General features: G+C 32.8%; 2 protein-coding genes across 2 annotated transcripts; both read right to left on the bottom strand.

Annotated features, from left to right (window-relative positions):
* Nucleotides 1-1,579: 1,579 nt before the first annotated feature.
* On the bottom strand, nt 1,580-2,954 carry LOC145049470 (protein FAR1-RELATED SEQUENCE 5-like). Its single transcript, XM_078997869.1, has 4 exons — nt 2,750-2,954; nt 2,243-2,657; nt 1,912-2,170; nt 1,580-1,693 (listed from the first exon to the last, which is right to left on the bottom strand). The coding sequence occupies exons 1-4, from the start codon at nt 2,952-2,954 to the stop codon at nt 1,580-1,582; spliced, it is 993 nt and encodes a 330-aa protein (XP_078853995.1).
* A 10,880-nt stretch (nt 2,955-13,834) lies between these two features.
* On the bottom strand, nt 13,835-15,978 carry LOC145052367 (DNAJ heat shock family protein). Its single transcript, XM_079000183.1, has 2 exons — nt 15,247-15,978; nt 13,835-14,519 (listed from the first exon to the last, which is right to left on the bottom strand). Exons 1-2 carry the CDS (start codon nt 15,828-15,830, stop codon nt 14,075-14,077), a joined length of 1,029 nt encoding a protein of 342 aa, XP_078856309.1. The 5' UTR covers nt 15,831-15,978; the 3' UTR covers nt 13,835-14,074.
* Nucleotides 15,979-16,266: the final 288 nt, after the last annotated feature.

Genomic DNA, 16,266 nt, shown 5'->3' with positions numbered 1-16,266 from the left:
CTGTAACCTCCTGACCTTCTGGTCCATATCATCTTGACCTTCCGGTCCTGATCATACATAGCATACATAACACATACATATCACATATCAGCATGTAACACATATATCTCATAGCATATAAGACCTTCCAGTCATACATAGGTACCCATCCAGGTACAGTATAGTGAGAAGACTCACCTCGGGTATCTCGGATAGTCTCGCACTCGAACACACTGGCCTAGCCCCCGCCTAAACACATAACAATACTCTCAAATAAATAATGGCTCTCAAAGGCTAGATTAAATCCACTCTACAATTTCCACAGAAGGGTAAAAGACCATTTTACCCCTCCCTGACCCAAAAATCCAAAGGTTGACCAAAACCCTAGAAGTCAACGGAAGTCAACAGGAGGCAGTATGCGGCGCGTACCTTCTCTGTACGCGGGGCGTATGCCGGCGAACCACAATCGGGGTCTCAACTCCTTACATTGCGCGTACTGAGAGTTACGCCCAGCGTAAGTCTCAGTTCCATCCTTTCCTTGGATTTTGGTCTTAAACGGTTAAGACACTCCTTCAACTTCCAGATCTGACTTTCCATAAGCCTCTTATCCCATAAAGTCTGAACCTTTAAGCCTTTGCATGGCTGTAAAGGTCCCTACACCCTCTAGTACCTTTCCTTTTTCCTCAAAAGGTCTAGATCTCATGCATGGCTCAATATTTACGTCCAAGATTGCATTTTTATGAACATACAACTCTTATAGTCCTGAAATATGATAGATCTAGGCCAATGGAGACCACTTGCTCATAAAGTCTCCATCTTGGGACCAAAAACCCTAGAAATTGGTCCAAGAAGCACACAACACAAAAGACAAGGCAAGTTTTGAGCTTTTTACCTTGGGAAGAAGCTCCAACCTCTGAAAAGCTCGGATCTACTCTTGCCCACAAACTTCTAGCTTCCAAAATGGCCTCTTCTTCTCTTCCACCACCTTGAAATGACACTTTGAAGCTTAGAACACCAACACACTAGCTAGAAACGAAGGAGGACTCTCTATTAGGGTTTCACTCTCTGGAATGGTGGCTGAGGTCAAGGCCATAACATTCCTTTTATAGTGTACAAGCCCCAAATTAGGGTTTTCATCTGGGCTCGCTATGCCCAGCGTAACTCTGGGTATGCCCAGCGTACCCAGGCGAGTCCGCGTCCAAAATAAGCGCGCGAGTATGCGCAGCGTACTCCTCAGTACGCCCAGCATACTCACTAGCCTAACATTTTACTTAAGGGACTCAACTTGACAACTTGGGAAAAGGAGAAGGATTAAATAGCTTTACCTGAATTTCGGGATGTTACAAGTTGTGGACTGATAATCTAATAAATATTGATGATGCCTTTGCTTCTCCATTGCACTATCAAACGACATCATGAAGTTCACCAAATTTGATTTATGATGCAAAAAATGTGAGAAAGCATTATTCAAACTCTCTGATCTTGAAGTAGTTCGCATCAAACCAGAAAGTTCAAGATCTCTCATAAAAGCTGGAATTCCATAAATCCCTTATTTTAAAATCAGACCTTAACCAGTCATTTTCTTTTAGATGAAACTTATCTAACATTGTTGACCACGAACTTTCCAAATCTTGTGGAGAACATTGAAGATTCCATATAATATCAAAAAAAATGTCTTCTGGAAGTCCGGATGGTTATAAATATCGATAGGAATCTAAAAAAAAAGAAACACGTAAAAATCATTACATATGTTGAATACTTGATGTAATTCATATTAACATAACATTTGGTTAACATTATGAATTCACAATGTGATTTATGATTTAGATTTGTTCCTTTCATCATATGAAAATTTACATTGTGAATTCACTATATGCTTTATGATCTATATGGTTATAAACATATATAGGAATCAAGAAACAAAAAATATACCTTTTCCTCAAGTTTTTGAGTGATGTGCCACATGCATAGTCTATGCTTCGATTCAGGAAAAACAAAATTAACAGCTTTCTTCATTGATGAATCCTGATCTATTACAATCATCATGGGAGGCTTGAAAAATGCTTTACGAAACACTTCAAGCAACCACACATATGCATCTGTTGTCTCACAAGCTAGTAAACCAGCAGCAAAAGTAACACAACGCTTGTGGTAGTCAACTCCATTAAAAAGAACAAATACCATAGAATACCTGAATTTTTTTTATAGGTATTATTAAAAAGAACAAATACCATCAAAAGAAAAAATAAGGATTAGGAATTACTTGTTTGTTTGATAAGTAGCATCAAAAGATAGTACATCTCCAAATTCCTCATAGTTGGCTTTCGAAGTATCATCAGCCCAAAAAAGTCCAGTAAGATAATTATCAACATCTTTTTGAACCTCAAATGAAAAATTAGAGAAACAAAATTTTCTGTTTGTCAATATATCCATAACCATTTGGGAATCTTTGACACCAATTTTACAATTCAAATCTCTATGGAAAATTTTAAAGTCAATTGCAGTCCCTCCCCTAGAATCAAAGCCACCCTTCATACTACTCACCAAGTTATAAGCTTTTGAAGCACCAATGTTACAAGTACCAACCTTATGTATAAAGGATTCATCAAGAAAATCCATTGTCCTATTAATCCTCAATAAGTGCAACTGATCTTGAGCAAGAAGTTCATGGTTGTGATCTTCAACAAACACATAAATGTAGAACATTAAAGAACATCGGAGATTTTTGGACTTTGAAACAGCAGGGCATCCGTTCTTCTTAAAGAAGTACTCCTTCTCTTAACATCTAAAAATTTCACATTAACATTTTCATTCTTGAATGACTTTGTGAAACCAGATCTACTACATGTCGAATATCTAATACGAATTGTGTCATCATTGTATCTTTTTTGACTTGGCATATTCACATGAAAACCACATTCTTGACCATAAGTCTTGTAAAAGTCAAGACCAATGTCCGATTGTGACATCCCCATTTTCACGGCCAGAAAAGACCGATTTTTGTTTATGCTTTATAAAAATCAGAGTACCTCTTTTAATAAAAATGTTGCGGAATTTGTTCCCAGTAAAACATGATAAATACGTTATCAAAGCATTTCCGAAGAAAAGTATTTTTATTCATTTTAAAACATTTGGGATGTTATCGTCAATACAAAAACATAAGCATAAACAGAACTTATATTCATTATCACTAGTGATTTATATCTCCTTAATCTCTCAGTGTAATGTGACTTCATATCAACACCTGTGATATAAATAAGCTGAGTGGGTCAGGTTGGGAAACCTGGTGAGTACATAGGGTTTTCAACCCATAATAATATAATTATTATGTTTAAACAATCAAACAATCAACCCAATTACCCATCCCCATTATCTTCCTTACTCTCAAGAGTTTACCCTAAGAGTCATCTATCTTGCCTTCGTTCATTCTAAAGTCCTTTGCTTCTAGGGTTATAGGACTGGCACTAAGTCCATAGCTGCCAATGCTCGTTCGTAAAGCACTAATTCCATAGTTGCTAAAGTTCATTCATCGGGTACTAAATCCATAGCTACCAGTGTCTAGGTACTAAGTCCATAGCTACCAGCATTTATTCAATAGGCACTAAGTCCATAGCTGCCAATGATCACTTATATCATCTTTTATCTCTCATCATTCATCTACCCATGTTATACCCAACATATTTGTAAATATAAAATACGTATACAATTTAAATCATTTAAAACTTGTATAAAATCATTCATCCAGCATAGATAGCAAGTATACAGATAATATGCACACATAGCACATAGTTTATATAAAATACTTCATATCTATGTGTAAGATGAAAGAGACCATGCACTCACTTGATTAGGTGGTGATTCCGAACTCAGACAGCGCTTCGTTATCTCAAAACAATTTTCCTCGACAAAACCTAGTATCAATACCATTAGGGTTTAGTTTTTAACATTAACCGTGACTAATTAATAGTCTAGCTATTATTATTATTATATAAGCGTTAAATAAAACTCAATATAACTCATAATAATAGCCCAAATAATTATTTTAAGGTCCTAATAATGTTACTATAATTAAATAAAAGCTATATTAAATATAGTATAGGCGTAGCTCACTTACAGCGTGTTTTTATTAACAACCGGGCTTCGCTGGAGCAGCGTTTTCGAGCTGAAAGTTTTTCTTCTCGGAGCCGTTGGGCGCTCCGGGGCTTTCTTCTCGTGCTAGGGAGGTTCCCTATACTTGGGAGGGGTTTAGGGAGGTTAGAGAGAAGTTAGAGAGAGAAAGAAAGGCTTATGGTGTGAAGAAATTATGAAGAGTTCATCTCTTATTTATAGGAATTTTATAGTAAAGTAGTCTCCAAACTTCGTCCGTATCTTTCGCATACGAGCTCCGTTTTTGACATATTTATATCCACGCGTAGGTAAAAATAAAATCTACAACTTTCCTTTTTACTCCGTCGGCTAATTCTCGACCGATCTTAAATTTAACAGTAGGAGGTGATTACACTGTTAAATGTCCGTGTAAAATTTATAACTTTTACATACGGACTCCGTTTTCGTCTGTCTTTTTACCGTTGAGTTCCTATTAATGAGATCTTCAATTCTCATTTAGGTCGTGTAGACCAAAAACCACTCGGTCTAAAATTTGAATTTCGGGTTGTGCACTGCTATGCCAAATCTTAGAAAATTCATAACTTCCTCATACAAAGTCAGATTTGGGCGTTCTTTTTTTGTATGTTCTCGGTTTAACGTATACTAAAAATTTTGTTTAGATTATAAGGCTAAAAAATCCTCTATCGTAAATTCACTATTTACGTCTCCCGGTGTCGTACCGGTTTTGCCATAAAACTTCAACGGACCATAACTTCTTCGTTATAACTCGGATTTCAACGTTCTTTATATGTACGGAACCCTTGAGACGTATTCTACAACTTCGTTAAGATTATTCCTTCTAAATAATATACCATTAAAAACTCATTTTTGATGCCTATTGTCTCTAAATTGACTAGCCCGGATCTGCGGGCGTTACACCAATGAATCAAACAACAATCCTTTGAAAGGCTTCTTATGTATCAACTTATCATAAGGAACAAGCTTAACACTTTCAGTATTGTAGAGCTCAAAATCAAAACTATAACGAGAATTACTGCTATTTGAATGATCAATATTCATACTTGAAGATGATTGATCATGAACTGCAAAACCAACCAAAACATCTATTTCATTACATTATATATAAAATGTGAAATTTATATTAAGAAAAAAAACTTACGTCATTGTTCATTAATAATTGAATGCAAATCTGAACAAGAATTATTGTTATTTGAATGATCAATATTCATATTTGAAGATGACTGATCATGAACTGCAAAACCAAAAAAAAAACATATATTTTATTACATTATATAGAAAATGTGAAATTTATATTAAGAAAAAAAACTTACGTTGTAACAGCCCGGAATTCCAAGTATCTTTATTGTTTAATTATTTTGTGTTTTGAGAGGGGACTCGGCGAGTTGGAGCTCAGACTCGCCGAGTAGGGTCACGATTCTGGACGCGGGATTCGTCTGGACTCGGCGAGTCCAGGATATGGACTCGGCGAGTCCGCGCTGTTTAATGAAACCCTAATTTCCCGATCCTAAGCCCTATTTAAAGGACCTTATGGCCCTCATTTGCGGCCACCTTGAACCCTAAGAGCCCCCATACGACTGTGAGCCCTTGTGAGTGTATTTGGAGGCCATTTGTTCACCATTTTGTGTGTTATTGCAAGAAAGGAGGGAGAGGATCAAACTTGAGGAGTTGGGGAGCTTGGATCTGTTGCTAATTCATCAGGGGAGTCTTCTTGAGGTAACTTTCAGAGCCAAACTTCGTGTTTTGTGTTGATGTGTCAAATCTAGGGTTTCTTCTTGCATTTCTTGGCTTAAATTGGAAGTATGAAAGGTTCCATGGAGATATGGAACCTAGATCTGGGCCTTAGCAGGTCCAGGAGACCCCATATGACTAGCTTTATGTCCATCCTTTTGAGTTAGAAGCTAAGGTGGTCATATTAGAGGTTGTTTCCCCAAAATAAGCCTTGTACTCATTGCATGACAACCAAGACTGAGACTTTACGTGACAAATAAGCTTGGGAAGGCCAGATCTATGAATGGATGGAACGGATCTGACCGCAAAAGCCAGTTTTAGCTGGTGCATGGCATGGACTCGCCGAGTTTGATGAACAGACTCGACGAGTCGCTTGAAGATTGTCCTTGAGGACACCCAGTGCGTAGTCTTGACCGAGTTATGGTTGACTCAGTGAGTCAGGACGAGTTAGAGAGGGTCGACAGGTGGACTGAGTCGAGCTGGGACTCGCCGAGTTGTTCTTGAGACTCGGCGAGTTGAGTCGGGGTGGCCCCACGACTCTCCCAGGTGGAACTCGTCGAGTCAGGGGAAGCACTCGACGAGTAAGAAGGGAATCCTAGGGAGTTGACGAATACGTCTAGACTCGCCGAGTTGCCCCTGTGCACTCGCCGAGTCCGGTCAAGTTGACCGTTGACCGTTGACCAGAGTTGACCTATGTTTGACTTCTTAGGGATAGTCAAACTTAGAAGATAAAAATGTTAATAAGAGATGTATGATGTTATAGGGAGATTGTAGCTCGGCGGATCGAGCATGAGTGACTTCGGGATTTGCTAGCTTTCGATATTCACGAGGTGAGTCTTCTCACTATACTGTACCCGGAAGGGTTTGACTGTGTGACCGGAAGGTCGGATATGATATGAGATATATGTGCTATATGTGATAAGTTAATTGTTATACGTGCTATGTATGTTATGTGGGCCGGAAGGCATTATGTTATGGGCCGGAAGGCGTTGTGTTGTGGACCGTAAGGTTGGCGTGGGTAGGACCGGAAGGTTTACCCAGCAGGGACGGAAGTCCCCTGAGACACATGGACCGGAAGGTCAGGGCCTGGAAAGGCGTATGTGCGTAAGTTGTATTTTGGGGAACTCACTAAGCATTTATGCTTACAGCTGTTGTGTATGTGTTTCAGGTACTAGCGAGGACCGTGGGAAGGCGCCGGCGTGATCTGTACACACTGATAGATGTTTTGTGATCTTGGGATTCATATGATTTGTATTCTGACATGACACTTGGAATGTTTATGCCTTGTTTTAAATGAAAATACTTTATTTTGAAATGAAAATTTTGTTTGAAAATTTACGTTGTTACATACGTGATTGTTCATTAATAGTTGAATGCAAATCTGAACAAGAATTCAAAGAACTCATAATGAATCGTCGGTAACCTGGAATTTATATACAAATTAGAAATTTAGAATTGATAATTATACAAAAAAAGGAAACAAATAAACAAGATAATCACAAAACTTTAAAATATATGCACAAGATAAGATAATATTCTCAAAATCACTAAAAGTTTGGAAAATACTTAAATGTCAGAAGATGCACAAGATATAATTGATTGTCTAAATGTCGTACAGACGAATGATTACAAAAACGGTCGAATGAAAAACAGTAACATCAAACGCAAATTCAACATACGACATAAAAATAGCAAATTAACAATAAAAACATAACAATTTGAAAATTAAACAGTAAAATCAACAGAATTTGACAATAGACGATTACAATAACAATAAAAATAAGTTGATAAGCAATGCATCGGAATTGACCTAATAATCATAAACGAAAGATGAATAGATATTAAAAATACTTGATTATTAGCTGAAATCTTAAGAAACAATTAGTAAATTGGATGAAAAATGTTGATTTCGAAGAACAGCCGAGATTTTGGATCGATCGATGAAGGACAGTGACAGAAGACGCTAACGGAGACAAACATCAACATTAGATTAGACGCTGAACTTACCAAAATGCCCCTCCGTGTTTTTTTGGTTAATTAAGGATTAATGGTCAAGATTAAAAGAAAATAGATGGTTAAGATGGGTTTCTTGGTTCTTTGATCCATATTGGTTCTCTATTGAACTTTTCCATATATATATATATATATATATATATATATATATATATATATATATATATATATATATATATATAGGGTTAGGTTATTTTGTTTTTACTAACTATTGTGTGCCAGAATACATAGATCTGGACCACTGAATGAATAGAATCAACAATCATGATCTGAGGGTCTATGATATTACCATAGGGTAGCATGTATTATATAATCACACAAATTTCAGCCAAAGGGTATTTTGGTCAATTAACCTATTTTAAAAAAGGAAATTTTCGGATTTTAAGGGATCATTAACTCCCTTATTTTTTAAAAATCTAATTTTTTTTAAATTAATTCTAATTAAAATTTAATATTATTTTTAATAATAACCGATTTTATTCTGCCAGAATGACAAAAAACAATAAACTTGTAAATATATTTGCGGTTTTATTCTTGCAGAATATTGTTTCATTCAAGATACTTTTTATATTAAACATGATTAAAGAATTATACAACATATAATCAAGAATAACATTTTCTAAAGAATACATATTACATTTATTCTTAAAGATTAAAACTAAAAATGGTTAAAAAAGAAAAAAAAACATCAAAATCTAACAAAAATACTAACTCATTCCAAAAGAATATTATTGTTAAGAAACACTTTATACATTTTGCAAGAATACACTCTAGTTCTCCATGTTTTTTTCTCCTTTTCCACATCAATGGCAGTCTCTTCAAAACCTAAATCCACAAAAAAAAAAAAAAAAAAAAAAAAAAAAAAAAAAAACATAATCAACTTTCAAAATATTAAAAAATTCGGAGCATTCTAAAAGAATAACAACTATAAATTCTGATAGAATGTAGTAGACATAAAACAATTGTAATTTATTCTAACAACATGCATTACTAGTTATTTTGCTATAATATAACATAAGTTATATTCTAATAGAATAAAATGTATTCTGTCAGAATTACTAGCAACACATGTTTTATGCAATATTTATATTCTCATAGAATAAAAGTTGTGAATTGCACCAAAACCGATAAGTAAAAATTGAAGAAAAAGCACAAACTAATGAGTAAGTGTAGAAAAAATAACAAGTTTTAGACATGATAGTTCATACAAAATTCAATGCTTAGGTTGAATTGGAACTTAAGCATTGGAATCCAAGATTTTATTCTAATAGAATTGAAATTCGAGACTCCATTCTGGCAGAATTACCCTCATCATATTAGATACCAAAGCCTTCTATGACAATTTTTTCGATAATCAACTTACTCAAACAACACTTACAACCATTAGGCACATGAATGTGAAGTAATTTTTCCTCCCTACACAATTATTCAACCACTGCACAAGAAATAATTTAGAATTAAAATTAAATCATGTGAATTTACATATAAACAATGAAAAAAAATCTAGAAGAATTTTCACCTGTGCGTTTCTATTTCTTTCATTTTGGAATTTGGATCTTACCCTACAATGATGATCAAACCCATCAACACATTTATCACAACTTCACCGGGTACTTCGGTTCCATTATGGGATCTATAAGGTGATGCAATTGCCCTGTTTGGGTCAATTAGAATGCCAAGATCAACAAGATCGATAGTTATGCATCTTACATAAAGGATAAATACACAGAAAGCCTGAATGATTGTAGGGAAAACACAAACACATAGCAGATCGAAGTTGCAAATTAATCACAAAAATTGTACCTAAAAAGTGTGAACAGGAAGTTCCCATCCATGTCGCATAGTAATGATCAATAACCAAACTCAAATAGCCATGATCAATAAACGAAGTCAATAAACTCAAAAAGCGGTGACAATCTTATTGATCGAAGGAGGCTATTTGAGTTTAACAAATGGATTAAAATAGCGGTGTTGGTAGTAGATACGAAGGAGGCAAGGGGTTTCACAGCTAGCGATCGATTGTAGAAGAAAAAGAAGAAGAAGCGGTGAATTAGAAACGATACTGAGTACGATTTAGGGTTAATGCTCTAAATTTATCTTTGATTCTTGAGTGAAATCAGGGATATAATTATCTTCCATAATTAACTATGCAAAGTTTATTATAATACCCTTAACTGATTTATTTAATTAATTATTTTTTCTTGAATTCCTATTGGTGCATTCATGCACACAATACTTGCTAGAAACATTAGAACCTAGCTCTCTCTCTCTCTCTCTCTCTCTCTATATATATATATATATATATATATATATATATATATATATATAATATTTTATAGACTTTTTACTATATATATTTACACTTTTTTAGAACATATTATTTATTATAAACCTTTTATATTTTTATATTTAAAAAATTAAGTCTTTTAGTTCATTTTTTTTAAAAACTTTTAACGTTTCAATGATTCAATCTTTTAAAACTTTTTAACAATTTTTTTACTAACTTGTTTTCATGTTTTATAACATTTTCTTTTACTTATAGCTTTTCTAGGTTTTTTTTTTTCTAAATATAACGTTTTAAGCTTTTTAATTTTTTTTCTACATAATTAATTGGATTTGTTGATAACTTGAGTACCCACAAAGAATAGTGTTATGTTCTTAACCCTTGTTTTTATAAGATAATCAACAAGGTTTTTCGGCATTGTTTTTGAGTACCAGTTTTCTTTTTTTCTTTTTTTTTTTTTAATTTAAATGGTACAATGACCGGTTCCTAATTCCACCGCCGATTCAACTGGGTTTCTAAATTTTTTTTCTTATTTACCTACACACAAATATACAAATTCAAACAGTAAAAATACACATAAAAATAAATTCAAACATTAAAAATACACATAAAAACAAGTCGTAGATCGTTCCAAATATATTAAGAAAACATAACTATAAGTTTTACATATATTCATATAAATAAAAAAAATAAAGTATAACACTGAAACAAAATATAGTTTTAAAGATGAGTACATACATTTCAAAAAGATTCATAACATTTACCATGTATTTTTATTCAATTGTAAAAAAAAATCTAAATAGATGTGAAAATACCACCAAAGTATGTTATGCAAAATGCCAAAATGTTTCATTTCGGTGTGTTCTTTTTTTCAATTTAACTGATTCAACTGATTTTTGGTAAAAGTAAGTCAATTCAATCCGGTTCAGAAATAGACATAACATATATACTAGTTGAATTGTTCACTTGACTGGTCCAACCGGTTTTTTAAAACATTGGTTTTTTGTTTCTCATATAAATGTCTGGATGAATTCGACAAATTATTCGAAAAATATATATTTAGATGCTTAATTTTTTCTTAACTAGTCGAATTCATACATCTTGCACATAATATAATTACACAGTAAAAATATATATGTTGTAACAATAACCGTGCCATTGAATTTAACTATAAAATAATAAGTTCATACTAATATAATATAAAATATTGTAAATATTTTAAACTGTATAACACGTAACAAGGTAAACTTCTATTAAAACCATATATGTCAAATTATCAATGTATAAGAAAAAATTTTTTTGAATATAATAGTCCATTCATTGTTATTTAACCTCACTTCTGGTTCCTTGGTGGATTGGGTTAAACATATTTCAGTTTTGTATCATGTAACAATTTTTTCAATTACAAAATTTTAAAAATTTCACTGTGGTTTCTCATTTTATGTGGTTACAGTCTAAACGTTTGAAAAGTTGCAGATTTTGTCATTTTCAACAAGTTTTGTTGTTTTGGTCATTCATCCGTTAATTTCATTAAAATGACAATTTTACCACAGAGACCATTTTCACAGTTTTGTCTTTTACTATACTATAAGGACCATTTTTGCATACATTCTTTTTTATTTTTATGAAGTATTATATATTAATAGATATTATTTTTAATATATAATATTATATATTAATAAACATTTTTTATTGGATTATTAATTTATTTTAGTTGATTTTTTTTTAAAAAAATTGTTGGAGTGATTCTTTTTTATTAAATTATTATATATCAATACATATAGTTTTTAATATATAATATTTATATCATAATAAATATTATATTATTGGATTATTAATTTTTTTAGTTAATTTCTGTAATTTTTAATTATTTTTTATTGTATTATTACTTTTTATTTATTATTTTATTCATATACGAAATGTTGTTTTATTGGATTATTAATTTATTTTAGTTAATTTTTTTTTAATTTTTTTGTCGAAGTAATTCTTTTTTATTGAATTATTATATATCAGTACATATAGTTTTTAATATATAATATTTATATCATAATAAATATTATATTATAGGATTATTACATATTACGAAACATTATTTTATTGGATTATTAATTTCTTTTAGTTGATTCTTTTTATAATTTGTTTTTGTTGGAGTAATTCTTTTTTATTAGATTATTATATATCAACAAATATTATTTTTAATATATAATATTTACATCATAATAAATAATACATTATTGGATTATTAATTTTTGTAATTTGTTTTTTTTGAATTATTAGTTTATTGAAATATTACTTTTAATTTATTATTTTTTTTATATAACAAATATTATCTTATTGGATTATTATTTTATTTTGAATGTATACAATTAATTGTTTTTAATTTTATTAGTTTCACCACAAAGTCCTCGAAATACGTAAAAGTGTCGCTTATCATCATCAAAAATTAACATGATCACCTCCAAACACCTTCATTGGAGTTTCAATAGATATCATACCCTATTCCACCCAGCGTTGTTGGTAGCCACCTGCGACAACCTCTTCATAATCCACTGGAATCCTTCATATCCCACATAATGCGCAACAAACCCCGATAACATTTATAAGTGGTGGTGGTGACCGAGTGATGGTGGTGGCATTTTCCCAATGGTTTCTCATTATAAGCTAGATGAAATGAAAGTGTTTGACAGTGATCCTAACGATTTCGATGATGAGAGACGACGATTTTGCATATCACATGACTTTGTGGTGGAACTAATAAAATTAACTAGAACTATTATTATAAACCGATAAAATAATATTTAGTATATGAAGAAAATAACAAATTAAAAGTAATAATCCAATAAAAAATAGTTTAAAAATAAGAAATTACAAAAATTAACTAAAAGATAATAATAATCCAATAATATAATATTTATTATGATATAAATATTACATATTAACAACTATATGTATTGATATATAATAACTCAATAAAAAATAATTATTTCGACAATTTTTTTAAAAAAAAGAATTAATTAAAATAAACTAATAATCCAATAAAATAATATTTAGTATATGAAGAAAATAATAAATTAAAAGAAATAATCCAATAAAAATAATTTAAATAAATAAGAATTAAAAATATCAACTAAAAGAAGTTAATAATCCAATAATATAATATTTATTATGATATAAATATTATATATTAAAAACTATATGTATTGATATATAATAACTCAATAAAAAGAATTACTCTAACAAAAAAAAATTAAAAATCAACTATAATAAATTAATAATACAATAAAACGATATTTATTAATATATAATATTATATATTAAAGATAATATCTATTAATATATAATACTTCAATAAAATAAAAAAGAATGTATGCAAAAATGGTCCTTATGGTATGGTAAAAGAGAAAACTACAAAAATGGTCCCTGAGGGTAAAATTGTTATTTTAAAAAAGTTAACAGCCAACCAGTTAAACTTAACGGATGAGGGACCAAAACCACAATAAACCTGTTGAAAATGACCAAATTTGCAACTTTTCAAACGTTTGGACCATAACCACATAAAATAAGAAACCATGGGGACCATTTTTGCAATTTTGTCTTTTTCAATAACTTCAGGTAATCCTATGTTGGTCTGTGCGATTTGTGAGTGAAATACACTAGTGTTATGAATTTATGTTTAATGATGATATAATAGTAATAGCAAAATTATCTTTTATGGTAGTTGTATTCGATTCATAAAAGCAAAGTCCAAGTCAATATCACGACTTCAGTAAACCAAATTACCAACAATAAAACTATCTATCCATGAATCTATGAATTATCATATGATTGGATACGAAACGAAATCAACCAAAAACAATTGCATACAAGCAACAAAGTATATGTACTTGAAACCAGAAAATGTAGGTGTATATCTTGACATCTTCTTCTTGTTGTTAAACAAGATCAAATGGCTCCACCCAAGACTCTTTTTAAATCCAACTTCTGTTCATTTGTAAGCCTTGTTGGGTACCTAACATCAAATTTAATTATGAGATTTCCCTTCTTTCTTGGTTCCTTTGAAACCGGCATTCCTTCGTTGGGGACAGTTAATTCGTATCCCGGTTTCACGATCTCGGTTACGGGAATTCGTAGGATTCTGGCATCGAGCGTTGTGATTTCGAGGGTTTTTCCTGTCAGCGCTTCTAGAAGCGGGATTTCTTGATTCATGGTCAAGTCGTTACCATCTCTTGTGAAAACTTCATGAGGTTTTTCATCGATTACAAATATCAGATCCGCTGCTATCACACCGGGTTCTTGGTTTCCCTTTTCGGGAAATGTAATCTTTGTCCCCTTTTTCCAACCCGGTTTTATTTCAATTGTTAAGATCTCCTCAACTGTTCGAATCTTACTGCATGCAAATAAATACTAAGAAATAAATAACTTTTGTGACAAGTTTCTAGTCATCATGTTGTGTTTGCGCGACTTGTTTAATCAAATCATCACGCTGTCTTAGGGTTAGGGGTACACTACTAAATATATCTTTCCTCTTAAAGGCCGAATCATATTTATACGACTCGTATTAACTCTATAAAGTTGTATTATTCAATCATATGGCAATTACTACCTTAAAAAGGCTCTTGTCCTTTAAAACATATATGCATGTGTAAGTGTATGTGCACAGCTACTATCAAGGTTATGAAGAAAGATAAGAAAGTAAAACAATTGGAAGCATGAGAGCAGCTAGATTTTGGTCCTGACCAAAAAGGCAACCTACATAATTGATTTTCATGAGGTTGTTTCAATGGTTTTTCCCTATCTCTATATACATGTATTCAATCAGAATGGATATCAGGGACTTGAATCTAGGTTTTAGAACATGATGTTGCATATGAGAGCTTACTGAATCAGCTACGACTGTGATATATAGCAAAGTTTATTTCGAAATTTGGCATTATGAGGATTAGGTGAGGGTGATCTAGTCAAGTGATCAGGGGTTAAGCAGCAAAACTCAGAGGAAAATCAAATCATCCATTGATATCCAAATGGTATATCATCCCATCATTACCCTACTCATTTGCAGAATTGATGAATAGAATTTTAGATAAAGAAATGGCAAAATACCAGAAAAGACGTACCCTGCAGAATTGGCTACAGTCCTAGAGATCTTCATCTTCTTCTTGGCGCCTTTATAAAGATCCTCCAAGCTACAAGGCAACAAATTCTCCACAGCAGGAGCCTTCCTGGCCGATGAACTCTCCCCACCGTTTGGAACCCTAAAAGCCCCATCTTTGAACGCCCTCCCCGCACTCCGCCCAGCAGCGCCACCGCCCGCGGCATCAGATCCTCCAAACAATTCCGCATAAATATCCTCAGCGTCCCTAGGGTTAAACCGAAACGAAGGATCAGGATGCTGGTGATTATTGGTATGATAGTGATGAGCGGTGTAACCTCGATTGGAGGAAAAAGGATGGGGCGGAGGGACTTGGCCGGACTTCAAAGCTTCTTCCCCATAAAGATCGTAGATCTGACGCTTCTTGGGGTCGCTTAACACATCATACGCTTCAGAAATCTGCTTGAATTTGGCTTCCGCTTCTCCTTTGTTACTGCTAGGGTTTCTATCCGGGTGCCAAATCATGGCGAGACGACGGTAGGCTTTTTTTAGGTCTTCATCACTAGCATTTCTGTTCACTTTGAGGATGTTGTAGTAATCGATTCCCATTTTGTTCTTAACCGATGGCCAATTGGTTAAATAACCATGAATCAACGAAACCAGACGACGCAGATCACCACCACGACGGCGCCGGCTGGTGATTATCTACAGTTGACCACCGATTTTCCTCTCCGAAAATTGAAAATGTTGACCGGAAGTCGGTGATGTGATTCGATGGAGAAGAAGGGGTTCAATGGAAAAAAGACGTGTTGGTGTGTATGAATCTATGATGAGGCCGGTGGTGGGACCAAAGGATCTAGTGGGTCCACAAGAATGTAATTACTTCCTCAATTGGGAAAATATATTTTTGTATTTTAAAATGTGGCAAAAGATAATATTAACATGAAAACTCAAATTAATATTCTTTAAGTTTAAGGTGCCCTTTCTTTAAAATAAGACCATGAGCTATAACAGAAAACATACGAGGATCGGAGTCGATATTGGG

The sequence above is a fragment of the Lactuca serriola genome, chromosome 5, assembly GCF_051521515.1.
Source record: "Lactuca serriola cultivar US96UC23 chromosome 5, Lser_US96UC23_V15, whole genome shotgun sequence".
Lineage (NCBI taxonomy): Eukaryota > Viridiplantae > Streptophyta > Magnoliopsida > Asterales > Asteraceae > Lactuca > Lactuca serriola.
Note: the sequence above shows the minus strand (reverse complement) of the source record. Positions and strands in the feature narration are given on the sequence as shown.